Raw genomic sequence first — 14,043 nt, forward strand, 5'->3', positions numbered from 1 at the left:
TCGCACATGAGAATAAGAAGCGTTACAACAGGCACCACGGCCCGTGTCGGGAAACCCCCCTGCCCCGGGGCCCCGCGGCCGCCCGGCGCCGCCATGACACCCCACGCCAAGCCGCCTTCCCCATTGGGTGTCCCCGTCGCCATAGCAACAAGCAGCTTGGAGGCGGGCACGGGCAGCCGGCGTTCCCCTATCCAACGCGCCCTCGGGGCGGATCCGCGCTCTGATTGGCGGCTACTGCTGATCCGTCACGAGGGGCGGGCAATTCCCCCTCTTACCGCCTCGGGTTTCCCTTCGCAATGGGGGGACCCGCCTCCTCATTGGCTGCTGCCGTTGCCTTGGCGACGGGAGGACGCGGCGCGGCCTGGCCGGGAGCCATGGCTGACCCCGCGGGAGGCCCCGGCGCCATGGCCCAGCCCAGCGTCCTGCTGACCAAGGAGCCGGCGCCGCAGACGGTGCCCGCCTCCGACCTACCCATGAAGGTGTACGAGGTGGCGCTGAACACAGGGACCGACTCCTCCAGCGGCCTGGCCACTGCTGGCTTCCGCATCGCCAAGTACCTGCCCACCGAGTGGCACCTGAACAACTCTGAGCTGTACCACAAGGCCTTCGCCAGCTGCGACCATGCCGAGCGTGACCGGGCAGCGGCCAAGGAGCTGGCTGAGTATGCTGCTGCTGCTGCCCAACGTTCCCAGCAGGACTCCACAGCTGCCGTGGGCCAGCGCCTGGAAGACATACACTACTGGAAGTCCCAGCTCCAGAATGAAATTGAAGACCTTGATGCTGAGACCCGCCTGCTGGCAGCCCAGAAGCTGCGGCTGGAAAGGGCACTCGATGCCACTGAGGTGCCCTATACCATTGCCACCGATAATCTGCAGTGTCGAGAAAGGAGGCAAGCCCCAGACCTGGTCTGTGATGAGGTGGAGAGAGAGCTGCTGAAGGTGAGCAGAACGTTAGGATGTTAAGGATTCTTGGCAGCCATCTCTTAGTGCTGCCCTTGTCTCTAAAATGGTGAAGAGATTGGTCAGTAGGTGATAACTGCAGCTCATGAAGGTATCTTTCAGCAATGCACAGAGGTCTAGTGCTCCTTCCTGGCAGCCTGGACTCTGTGTCTGTCACTCCTAGATTTAAGAAGGATTGTTTAAAATCCTTCCTCTGTTTACAAAGTATTTAAAATCATGTGAGTATGACTAGAGGAGACCAGATCCCCTCTTTCAGACCAGATCCAAACAAAATCAAACCCGAGGTTTCCTTAAGCAAGATGGGCTTTGTATTCTGGCATTAAACTTCTTCCAGCCTCCAGTTGGCTTAAAGTCCCCTTATCTCTGCAGGTTACACTTTAAAACTGCAGTACCCTATGAGCATATTATTCAGAACCAGTGAGATGCTCCTTGCCTGTTTCCATGCTGAAGTGGTCCACATCTGGCAGTCTCTGCCATTACCTTTTACTATGGAGTCTGATACTGTAGTTTTGCCGAGGTTCACAACAAGGTGGTGATGCACTGAACTACAGTGTCTCAATACAAACCTCATTTCAAATGTCCTGCAGGACAGCAGCACGGCTCTCTCTGATCTGTACCATGTGGTCGTGCGACACCTACATGAGATGACAGCTCCAGGCAAGCAGGAGGGGGGGCACAGACAGATGGTATTTCTGACAGTGTGACTTCAACAAACCTGAGACTCTCCTGAAAATTGCTTGGTCCTTTTTCTCCCAGAGAGGACTCTTTACTACAGCTGACACTTTGTTATCTGTCACTGAGATCCAGCACTGCATGTAGATTGCCTTGAAATCTGGTGTAATTATTGTGGCTGCACATGTTACAGAGAACAGATTCTCGGTCATTTTTCATTCTGGAATGGTACATATTCTAGAGTCCCACAAATGAATTAATGATTATTTGCCTACAACCTCCAGTATACTGTGAAAGTTGATTCATGATGAGTTACCGATTAAACCAGATGATTAATATTTGTTATTAGAAAAATATTGGAGAAAATTACATAGTTGATGGCATGATAATATTTACAGTATTTTTAATAGGAATTGTGTACAGTTGTGGAATTGTAATCAACATTTAAGAGGTTGTTTCAGTCAAAAATATAAACATGTGACAGTTAGTGTATAGGAGATTATGGTTATGAGATTTAGGTTACAGAAAAATAAATTCATTGGCAGCTGATGTTTTAGAGAAGTCCGTGAAACGTACAGTTTACACACAAAAAAAATAAAATCTGTCAGGATTTCTATCCTGATCTCAGAGAATAGTTTGTTCATTGCTCAGAAGTCCAGCTGCTGCTGTTGCTGCTGCTAATTCTTCACCTGAAATTGAGGTTCTCTGCATGTGACGACAGCCCGTCAACAGCCAAGTGGGATGTCATCAAAAAAGAATGATGTGAGTTCAGATGAGGCGTGTGTACCAGCAGCAGATGGACTCTTGAGAAATGAAGATTTTGTTGCCATGCCAATGACCTTTGCAGTGCAGAAGGAAGAGAACTACATAATATCAGAGGAAATCCTTCCCATTTTCACAGAGGAATAGATTTTATGGCGCGAATGTTTGCAAATAGCTTTTAGATAGAAAATAGCCAGCAAATAGCTCTGCCGTCTCTAAGCTGCAGCTATGCTCTATACCTCCTTCACCACAAGAAATCAGATGGTACCTTGTATTTCTTACTCTGCAAAACTGACTAATAATTCTTGACACTTAGAGCTGCTCTGCCATGAATTCTGACTGTTCACTGTGCAGATTTCCACGTTAATGGCCGAGTTCACTGGTAGCTCTGCGTCACAACATTTGCTTATTTGGAAGAGTTATGCAAATTTTATCACTAAAGTACAGACATACTTTTTCTAAAGGCTCCTTACTTGTCCAGTCACTTTCTAATCTTAACTCTCTGAAGAAATGCAAGAGAGGTCAGGAGTAATTTATTCTCTTTCCATGCAAAAACTGAGAAAAAGAAGAAATAGCTTCCACAAGTCAGTGGAAAGGAATGTCAGTGCGAGGAAACAGACGTTCTTTCCCTTGCAGTTTTAATTACGCAGTTAATTGATATTCTAGGGCATTTTCCTTTGAAATTATTCCTCTCCTACTAGCAGCTCAGGCTTCTGCTGGCGTCATTCTCTGGTATCTTTGCTGTGTTCCTGCCAGCTCCCATCGTCTGGAGCACGGCGGAATCTGCAACGGGGGGAAGAGCATGTGTGGACAGGGGACTGCCTTTCACATAGTCATGGAAAAGCTTTCCATAGGACATAGGGTTTTTTCCAGCTTTCAGCTTACTTAGAGCTGCTCTGCCATGATTTCTGACTGTTCACTGCGCAGATTTCCAAGTTAATGGCCGAGTTCACTGGTAGCTCTGCGTCACAACATTTGCTTATTTGGAAGAGTTATGCAAATTTTATCACTAAAGTACAGACATACTTTTTCTAAAGGCTCCTTACTTGTCCAGTCACTTTCTAATCTTAACTCTCTGAAGAAATGCAAGAGAGGTCAGGAGTAATTTATTCTCTTTCCATGCAAAAACTGAGAAAAAGAAGAAATAGCTTCCACAAGTCAGTGGAAAGGAATGTCAGTGCGAGGAAACAGACGTTCTTTCCCTTGCAGTTTTAATTACGCAGTTAATTGATATTCTAGGGCATTTTCCTTTGAAATTATTCCTCTCCTACTAGCAGCTCAGGCTTCTGCTGGCGTCATTCTCTGGTATCTTTGCTGTGTTCCTGCCAGCTCCCATCGTCTGGAGCACGGCGGAATCTGCAACGGGGGGAAGAGCATGTGTGGACAGGGGACTGCCTTTCACATAGTCATGGAAAAGCTTTCCATAGGACATAGGGTTTTTTCCAGCTTTCAGCTTTCTGTAGGAATGAAGAACATTTTCTAGTTCCCAGAGCATCCTGTTGAGATAACCACCTTTCAGCAGCCCCTTGGCAGATGACATTTAAAGAGACATCAAATACAAGCAGTTTTGAATCTCTGCATGTAATTGCACTTTCATTATCTGGTCACTAGGAATAGTTTCAGATGACGCACAAAAAAACCAGAGCTATCTTTGATGAAGGTTTTATGCATCCAGATAAGATTTGCGGGTTCCTGTTTTTTGGCACACCATCTACGTCTTTTAAGGAGTTTTTGTTCCAATTCATCTGTCCTATTTGCTTTGCAGCACGGAGTCATATTTAGATCATCTGTTGTGATACATACCACCACTAAATAGCTACTGCTGGAATGAGGGATGAGGATATTTAAGAGAAAGCTCCTCACATGCATAGTAAAATCAGCTCCTACTCAGAAGTTAATTGACTCCACTTAACAGCATATTAATCTTTTCTTAATGCACTTCTGGTTAAGAAAAAGAAGTTGAAGGACACAATTGTTTTTTTCCAATAAAGAAGGTTCTTTGATGACTAAAAAGAAGTTAAAACCTCTCAAGTAGAATAATTTTATTTATTTGCACTGTTGCATTGAAAATAGCTGAATTCAGAAAAGGCAGTACGTGCATCTGTTCTGTATGAGGTTTGACTTTCATAACCTATGTGGCATCTCCGAATCCCCTTTGCATCAGTTTAATGAGAGTTTAGTATGTTTATGTGCACGCATTATATTGAAAATGTAAGCTCTAGCAAAGGACTTGCCACATGGTGATATACTCTCAATCGATTATGTTTCAAGTGCATATATTCTGCATTTCAAAGTTATTTCTGCATGTCCAGGGCCCAGGTTAATTAACTGAGTGCCAGATATGACTGTGGCATAAGCAGATGTGCTTATATTTACACAGTGTTTTTACCCTCGAACTGTATTTGACTCAGTGTTGATTTTTTTTGTGTGTTCACTTCAACAATGAAGTCAGCCCCAGCTATTCCCTGATGCTGAAGACAAAAGCATCAGCCAAGATCCTGTCAACTGTGTAAAATTAAAGTTTAAAAAAGTGGAAAAGTACACATATGTATGTATTGCTGCTAACTGCAATAATGAGGCAAGGAAAACAACAGAATACCATTTCCAAACACCGTGATCTGTAGCTTTGCCAAGTGAACCTGTGCACAATAGGACAGTCCTGTACATAAACAACTCAGTTAAGAGTGTGGTCCTTATTTTCAACGTCTGCAGATGGTCGATTTTCAAATGACTCTTGGAAACCAACAGGAAAAAGGTTGGTCACAGAGCTGAGATTTGAAGACTGTTACCTGCTCTCACTCCCAGCTGCAATGAGTAACAGTCTTCCTGTTACATGCTGTTTGGGGGTCTAAATCTAGTGAGATCTTGTACACTAGCTTACTTTTATTTGCTGTGCTGATGTGTGGGACATCTGGTGTCATGTTGTTACTGATGGATGGATGCAGCTGGATTTGTAATCAAGGGTGACTGCACAGCCTCTCTCATGGGGTCTACCAGTTCCTCTTAGCTGCTCTCTCACTGTGTTATTCTGGCCCTGGGTGCTGTATTTAGACATTGCTGACATCTGCAAGTCACTGGTGTAAAAAGAAAGGCTGCAAAAAGAAAAAAAAAGAAGGATTTGTAAATTTGGGGAAGGCACAAACATCTGCTCTTAAACATTTTCTTTGCACCATTAATTAAGCACTTACAAAGTCATGAACTGGGGTGGTTTTATCACTAGATTTGAGGAAAATCCAACTTTTGCATCATAAACATTAAATACTGTAATAAAAATAAATGGCATGCTAAACTAAAAAATGTTCTCTCCCTGTTAATTGACAACCATTTATAATAACAGAGGTTTATTATTAGTACTAACTGCGGAGAAGACAGCTGAAAAGAAGCCAGGATCACTTCAGATTTGACAGTATTTCATTTTAATAGACAGCACATGAAGACATAGATGATAGAAAAAATAAGGATTTAAAAAAAAAAGATATTTCATCCACCAAGTCCTCTTATGAACTGAAGAAATGCAAACCAAGTTAAGCTGTCATCTGAACCAGAGCTGTTAGCAGCTACTAAAACTCTTTCACATGCTTTTTTACTCTCTTAATACAGTCTGGGCCTTCAAATGAATTGCCAGCACAATTCTGTGCTCAGACTAAATAACGTTCATCCATTCTGCCACTTGATAAAACCCAGATCTGCCCCCAGGATTTTAGTGTGGAATCACCCCCATTTTTATGGCTGAAATCACGGAGCCCAGGTGAGCTGTGGCTGCTGGCTGCAGCTCTCTCTGCCATGGTTGTTGGTGGCATTTACTCTGCAAAGAAAATGTGAAGGAGCAGAGATGGCATTTTATAAGTCCTCCTTGTGGTGTATGAGATTCCCAGCTCCTGCTCCTCAGCAGGTGGTGCAACCTGGCAGACATTCATGCATGTGGACCCTCTCCCACGTCAACCCCACGACCCAGCCACAGCTGGGTTGGATTGTCCTACGATGTCTAACAGTACAGCTAGGACTGAGGAACCTAGATTAAAGGAACTTCATCTTCAACCCAGTGCCACAGCTCCTCCCAGCCACACAGTCTGACTTTTTAACTGTTTTAAAAGTTAAGAGAAATCATTAAGTAGATAGGCATTGAAAATCCATCATCATTTAGCCCTGCTTATTCTTAACTAGTCTTAGACTGCCACTAATTATGAGAACTTTATCTTCAGTTTTAAATGTCATATTTGAATACATATCTCCTCAACAGGGAATTAATTTTAAAATTTTATTTTAGGTCATTCAACAAGGGAATTCTTTATTTTTGCATTAATTCACTCTTTCCGTGTGAGACACCTTAATTGCTAAAGGAAGACTTTTCTCATTTAAAATTGTGCACATTACTCACAGGAAACTGGTTGTCCCTTTGTTTACATGGAAACTGACTATCAAGCACAAAATAGTATCAATTACTATAAATGTAATTTCAAGTGCTGAATCTTTCTAACCCTTTAAAATCCTTTAGAATTTTTACTTTGACAACTCATGGTTGTAATACTTCCTCCCTGCAGGAAGTGAGTTTCAGTGTTCTCACAGTTTGTAGAAAGATACCTTCCGCTATGTACTTACTTTAATTGGAGCCTTAAAAATAATATTTTCTTTCCAATCGTGATTGTCCTTTTCCATTTAGAATAATTTTTTACTTTTTTTTATGGTCCCTGTTGGTTTCTTACGATGGAGAAACTGACACTGCAGGGAAACACACATTCATTTATTTGTCAAAAACATTACACGGATCAACGAGTGCAGCAGCGTTCTGGGAATAAAGTTTATTAGTAAGTATATACTCCCTTAGCTGTCATTGGATCACTGTCATTGATGTAAACCAGCAAAATTAATTAGGAGGTTTTTCCTATACAAAGGCTCTTTTTAATATCCGAGCCTCAAATATTAAATTCCTTTAAATAATAAAAAAGAAAATGCTATGAATATGTAATCACCAGGTCAGTAAATTCACTTCATAGAGCATTGATAGTTAATCCCTAAAGCAGCATTATTGCAGTCAAAAATGAGCACCAGTACTTTTTGCTCCACAAGAGATTATTAGAAAGTGTGACCTTTTTTGGTTTGATCATGTTTGTGTTGAAATGAACATTCCTGCTAAAACCAGCTTGAGCTGAAACTTCAGACATTGGATCTGTTATCAGGGTGAGGCAAAGCTTCCTGACTTGGAGCAGTCGTGTCTTGCAACTGAGAGGAAATTAACCCTGCAAACAACATCGTATAGTTGAGATAATTCTGCAGTCCATGATACTGTCCATCATCAGAGGCAAAAGGAGTTCTGGAATAGATAGATCTAGGAAAAAAATTAAAGCTGTAAGTGTCATTGGGTTGAATATTATGACAGTTTTCCTATACCTGCTGAAGCAGACAGTGACTGTTTAAATCATAGGGTAGTAACTTCTGTTTTTAGTTAATACAAAACGTTCAAAGGAGTCAGGCCAACAAAAGATTATGGTACTGCCACTCCTTTATGTTAAATAGCATCTTATGTTAAATAGCACCTTATCACCATATTTCAGACAAACTGTGTTTTTGGAGATCTGCAGGAATCTGATGGATAGCCTCTGTCTTTGCATACAGATAAAATGCTTACTAGAGAATAAGGCAGCAGGTTCTGGAAGCCACTGTCTTGCCAGAGAAGTTAGAGAATAAGGCAGCAGGTTCTGAAGGTATCGGCAAGGACTTAGCAGGTTCTGGAAGCCACTGTCTTGCCAGAGAAGCTGATGTGCTGTGTCACAATCTGTCCCAGCCTCTGAGCCCTGAGGTTGTGCTTTCAGGGCAGACAGTGTCCTGCTCCGTGTTGAAATAGCACATTGTGTTTGTGTGAGGCAGTGACTCTGGTCTCCTGCTGAGCGTGGTGCTGGTGCCTTTCTTCCTCCTACTTCAAGGCTATGCAAGTAATTCAGATATTCTGTTTAATCTGATAGGACATAGATCTTTTTCATAGAATATACATGCAATATGAAAGTAACGAATCCCCAGGCTTTAGAAGTATTCAAAGTGTTGCTGCTGCCTTAGACTTATAGCTGTGTTACTTCCATATCTGCTAACTCCTCAGAAGATCTTGTCTTGCAATAATAGGGTAAAGTGGGTAATGAGTGGAAGATTTAAGTATTTATCCACAACCATTGAAATCAAATTGCTCTGCAAGGTAGCATATACTGCACTGGATATCACAGAAGTCTCAATGTTTTTGTTTAGGAAGCTGAGCTCATCAGAAGCATCCAGGAGCTTTTGAAAAGAACTTTAATACAAGCTCGCAACCAGATGCGGTAAGACATTTTTCACAACACTGTAGCAGCTAATTGATATAGCCAAAAAATTCCTTAAATACAGGGGTACAACGCCCAGTGGATAAAGTTCATACCCATGCCAGGGTTATGAGCCTCATGAATTTCAGTTAAACCTGAAAACAACTACTCAGTGATGAAACTTCAGGATTCTCAAGTAGGTTAAGGTAAGGTAAGAGCTGTGCCCTAAAGGTTTAGATTTTCAGCCCTGATTATGTATATTCGTAAGGTAAGATAAGAGCTTTAGATTTTCAGCCCTGATTATGTATATTCACTTCTTCAATTTTCCAACACTAAACTTGAGTGCAATAAAAATATTACCTGAATATCACTCTACCTTGTTGTTCTTAATGATATATTTGTAGTATAGAAGCTTTTAAAATAATTTATCTGATCAAAGATGAGTTTTTTGCCACCAGATGTCAGTATGAACTTAAAATATGAAATGTCACTTCATCTTCTGTATCAGTATGAATGTTCATTGCATTTCAAAAAGAATATTAGCTTTACATTTATAACAAGCCCTTTGGAAAGATTTTACCCAAATCTTAAGGTGCATCAATATGACGGACTTTACTGCTGGAAACCTTGATATTTTAGTTTATTAATTTTTTAATCTGGTCCAATTTGTGCTATTTGACCAGATAAAATGAAATATCGTTTTTAGAAAGAATGTCTATAAATGCAAAATAATTTAAAGTAGTTCTGTTATGTCAATTAGAATATGAGAATAATCTACTGAGTTTAGGCTTTGCTTTTTATAATTGTTTTTAAATCGATTTAGTACTATCATTGGCCAGCAGCGTCTTTTTAATTCCTTAGGTGACAGTGACATCTGGTGTTAATAGTTGATAACGACCCACTATCTTTTGTAACCTGAAGTCATTTTAACTAATTTGGTAACATGTGACTCATTTAATAGACAATGAAACAGCATATCCCTAATATCATTGTACCTGTGTCTTCCAAGGACAGATTACACTGTCTGCATGCTACAGTCTTTGGCAGGCTGGATAAAAAGGCTCAGAGAATGATACAGGCTCACTTTATGGAGGTTTTCAATTTGAGTCTGTGTTTTAGGATTATTATGTAAAATCCAAAGTCCAACAACTCCATTGTCTCAGGCTATAAGAGCTCTAAGCCTTCAGCAGGCTCAGAGCAGTACTGAAGGTACTTCCTGTTGTTCTAGCAGATAGTTATGACAGTGTTTGGTTAGGATTTTCAGGACAAAAATGAAAGTTTACATTCTCATTGTTCTTTGAAAAACAAAGGCTCAGAGCCTAGTTTCACAAATGGTTGTAATAGTTCTGCTATTTGTATTGTTTTTCGCTAACTGTCTGTGATAATGTTGACTTTTCAGAATAAATCGAGAACACAAAGAGATTTGTGAAATGGACTGGTCAGACAAAGTCGAAACATACAACATTGATGATAAATGTGGGAAATACAGTAACCAGAGCACCAACATCCAGTTCCATCCTACTTCAGTGAAGTTTGAAGAGAGGTGAGCAGTTACTGTTATTATCCTCTACAAATAGCCTTTGTAAGATAAAATGCATCTTTTGCATCTGTGAAAGCTGTAATGCTGCCCTGAATTAAAGATGTCATTGCTGCAGCTTTGGACATACAATGTCATACCTTTGAAATAGCTACATGGATAGTAAAGGTGGTGCTGCCATCTCAGCATGGCACACCACTGATGGCAAAGCTGGTTCACTACACACAGACTGAGTTTGTAGAAGCTTTTGTCAGAAATAATTTGCTTTATACTTTTAAAGCCTGGTCTAAAATCTTACTGAGACTTACCATTTGACATCATCAAGCATGTCATTCTTTCGGGAAAGGCGTGTGCACTGAGACTTACCATTTGACATCATCGAGCATGTCATTCTTTCGGGAAAGGCGTGTGCTGCTTCTGCTACACAGAGAGGATTACTATTACTTGCAATAAATCTTGCTGTTTCTCCCTCCCCTTTCAGACAGTGCTCATATGGTGCAGTGTCCCAAGTGCTATGTAGTTCCTTCTGCTGCTCAACATGGCAAAATATAACCAGAGATCTTGTTTCTTTTTGTTTCGCAGTAGACACAGACTGTCAAGCTTGAATATATTTATGTGTTTATTTGCTGGTAACTTAACTGCTTGTGCTTGCACACAAAATTATATGTATACTTTTTTTTTTGCCGTAGTAGTATTAGCTAAAGATGGAAGAACTTTGAATGATTTTGGGTCATGTATTACTTCCTTCAGAAGTCAAAAGATGAATGAGACTTTATTAATTTTATAAAGGATTAATCTCCTTCCTTCATGATAAGTCTAGACTACATGCACCAGCAAAAACAAATAGAGGTTGGCCACACTTTTTCAGGGAGAGAACCAGCTTCAGATTGTCTTCTTAAGTGCAACTTGAACTAAAGATCAAGGTTCCTATTTTTATACCATTCACCTCTTCTTCCAGTGCCTCAACACCGGAGACATGGGCCAAGTTCAGTCATGACAACATCTATAGGGCAGAGAGAGAAAAACTGGCTTCCATCAATCTTCGTGACTTGATTGACAATATTCTTCATGATACATCCGAGGACATGAGGAAGCAATGTGCTGCTGTTAACGAGGCTTTTGACAAACACTGTGAGGAGCTGTATGATACAAAACACAAACTAGAGCATCATTTGAAAAACGTAAGTGTTATTCTTGAAAGGCTGGCTACAGTTGTGGTAGCCTCTTTTGAGAAGTAGATTTATCCTCTAGGAAAAATGTCTTAATCCATGTCAGGTACAGAACACTGTTTTTTTTCAGCTTAGTGTCTGATAAGAGTAATTCTATTTCTTTTTTAAATACTTTTATTTCTTCTATATTCTGGCCAAATAGGAGGTCAAAACTATTAACCGGCTCATTAGGACTGCAAACAGATATATAGCATGCACAGAGACAATGTGTATTTTTTTTTAAACAGTTCTTTTTCTTGTGTATCCTCTTTAGACCCTTAAGGAGATTGGATATCAAGAAGCTAACATTGCTGCTCTCAAACAAGCTATCAAAGACAAAGAAGCCCCGATGAAAGTTGCTCAAACAAGGCTGTATGACAGGTCTTTTAGGCCCAACGTGGACCTCTGCAGAGATGAAGCACAATTCAGGTAAACACTGTTAAAGAGATCCTCCAAGGTGTCCATTCTATCCAGAAGTGAGGTTAGACAGCTATCTCTTCTCTGAACTGTGTGGTTTCTTTTTAATTTAGATGATCCCAAAAAACCTGACAGTGTGTGGATCATTTGCAACCATTTTGCTGTTAGCAGAAGTTCACCACAAGGTGGACTATGTGCTGAATGAATTATCCTCCAAGTGCTGAGAATGTAAATAGGCAGCACATATTCATAGTCTGAGACAAGTCCTCCGTACTATGAACCGTCGGGCTGGTGGCATTTGATTTTCAGTAATAATCCATTTTAAAACTGGAGGTCAACAAATCCTTTCAAATTAAAGGTCTGAATTTTGCTTTTGTCAGTTTTGATCTCATTATAAGCTTTGTAATTGATTCTCCTCCTTCACATTTTCCTACCCGGAGGAAAAGTGGGGAATCAGCTTTTGCCGGCTTACAATATCCTTGCAGCAAAGCTCCCTACCGTTTAAAGCTGATGTGCTGCTCTTTATACAGTGAGGAAGAAGTTATAGTTAATTCAAATGCTTTATACCATCTCAAGCACACTCACTTAAGGTCCTGATTCAGCAAAGCATCCCTGTGAAAGCTTTTCAGTATGTACATTGCCTTTAATGGGATTGAGGGACACATGCAAGTCCTTTGCTGAATGGGCATGTGTTTAATTGCCAGACTTACACTGTTTGTAGTTACTCAGTTTACACAGCACACAGGGATCTTGTTTTCCCAGGAAGTAAATATGTGCCTTCTCATCAGGTAGATTGCAGCAAAGCACCTAACTGACTTTCAGTTGGAATAATGTGCTTCTTTAAAAAATGTTTGTTGCTTTTTTAAATGGTGCATTACTGCTTCTATAAAAGCTCATGTGGTTTTAAAGACTGCTTTCTGATCTCTGGTGCAACTATCATCTTCAATACTGGAGTTTTATACCAGTGAACAAATATCAAAAAAAAGGAGTAGCAAAATGCTGATCCAGTCAAACTGGGTGACTTACTTAATTTTCATCCTATAATCCTTGGTACAAGTGTCCCACAGAGTGGGAGAAAGTGAGGATGGATAGTTCTGCTATGCTTAGTGGCAAAAGACATTTTTGGTACTAAGTCACTTCTGTACAGAAGCTGTGAAAGTGAACTTTGCTGCAAGTATCTCTGAGGTCCTTTGTTGTTAAGTGTTGATTCTATAGCTGTTGATCTTTATACCCGTTACAATTCATGTGTCTTTTTGAACACAGACTGGCTTCTCCTCATTTTTTTTTATTACTTAATGTAATTCTGTTCAGGTTGGTCAGCGAAGTTGAAGAACTAACGGAGTCCATTAAATCCCTGAAGAAAAAGCTGCAGGAATCTGAACAGTCTCTGAGGAACCTGGAAGACACACGGATGAATTTAGAAAAAGAAATAGCTGTGAAAACAAACAGCATTTTTATTGACAAGCAAAAGTGCATGGCCCATCGCACACGCTACCCTGTTGTTTTTAAATTAGCAGGTTACGAGTAGTAATCTCTGTACTAACTATGCAAAGTCTGGAAGAAAAATGTAATCTAGAATCTTTGAGTAGTAATCTCTGTACTAACTATTCAGTCTGGAAGAAAAATGTAATCTAGAATCTTTCATATAAAATACATGGATTATATTATACACAGAAGAACTGTATTCACTGTAATTTTTTCTTTATTTGGTTTAAAATGTGTTAGTATCGTATCATGGTGAGCTTTGAGTCTTGCCTTTAAAACTTTGGTCTGAATACAGATGTTTATAGTGAATTTAAAACACAGCTTAAAGGTAATTACATCTAGATTTTATCTATAGCATATATGTATAATTTGCATAGTATCTGATATTTGGGGGTTTCACCCTAATAAGTGAATATGTTGAATTAATATTTATTGTGAAAATTAATAATAATATAGAGAAATGTATGTATAACATTTACAGCTTTCTGGCATTTTCAGGCAGCCTGAAATGAGAAATGTAGGTATAACATTTATAGCTTTCTGGCATTTTCAGGCAGCCTGAAATGACAGCAATAAAACTGCCTGTCTGACAGAAGATCACATGATTAGTAAGGAAACAGATGATAGACTTTTAAGCTGCTCAAACATTATTAGTTAAAAAAAAAGTTTGCACAAGTTAGATGACAGTCTGACTATTGGCAAAAGCACTCCCAACCCAT

The 14,043-nt window shown here is 40.2% G+C and overlaps 1 protein-coding gene across 1 annotated transcript; it reads left to right on the plus strand.

The window, feature by feature from the left end:
• The first annotated feature begins 374 nt into the window (after positions 1-374).
• Positions 375-13,416, plus strand: TEKT4 (tektin 4). Its single transcript, XM_014936264.1, has 6 exons — positions 375-938; positions 8,628-8,698; positions 10,077-10,220; positions 11,173-11,395; positions 11,697-11,851; positions 13,151-13,416. Exons 1-6 carry the CDS (start codon positions 375-377, stop codon positions 13,365-13,367), a joined length of 1,374 nt encoding a protein of 457 aa, XP_014791750.1. The 3' UTR covers positions 13,368-13,416.
• Positions 13,417-14,043: the final 627 nt, after the last annotated feature.

The sequence above is a fragment of the Calidris pugnax genome, unplaced genomic scaffold (assembly GCF_001431845.1).
Source record: "Calidris pugnax isolate Ruff unplaced genomic scaffold, ASM143184v1 scaffold17, whole genome shotgun sequence".
In the NCBI taxonomy this organism is placed as follows: Eukaryota; Metazoa; Chordata; class Aves; order Charadriiformes; family Scolopacidae; genus Calidris; species Calidris pugnax.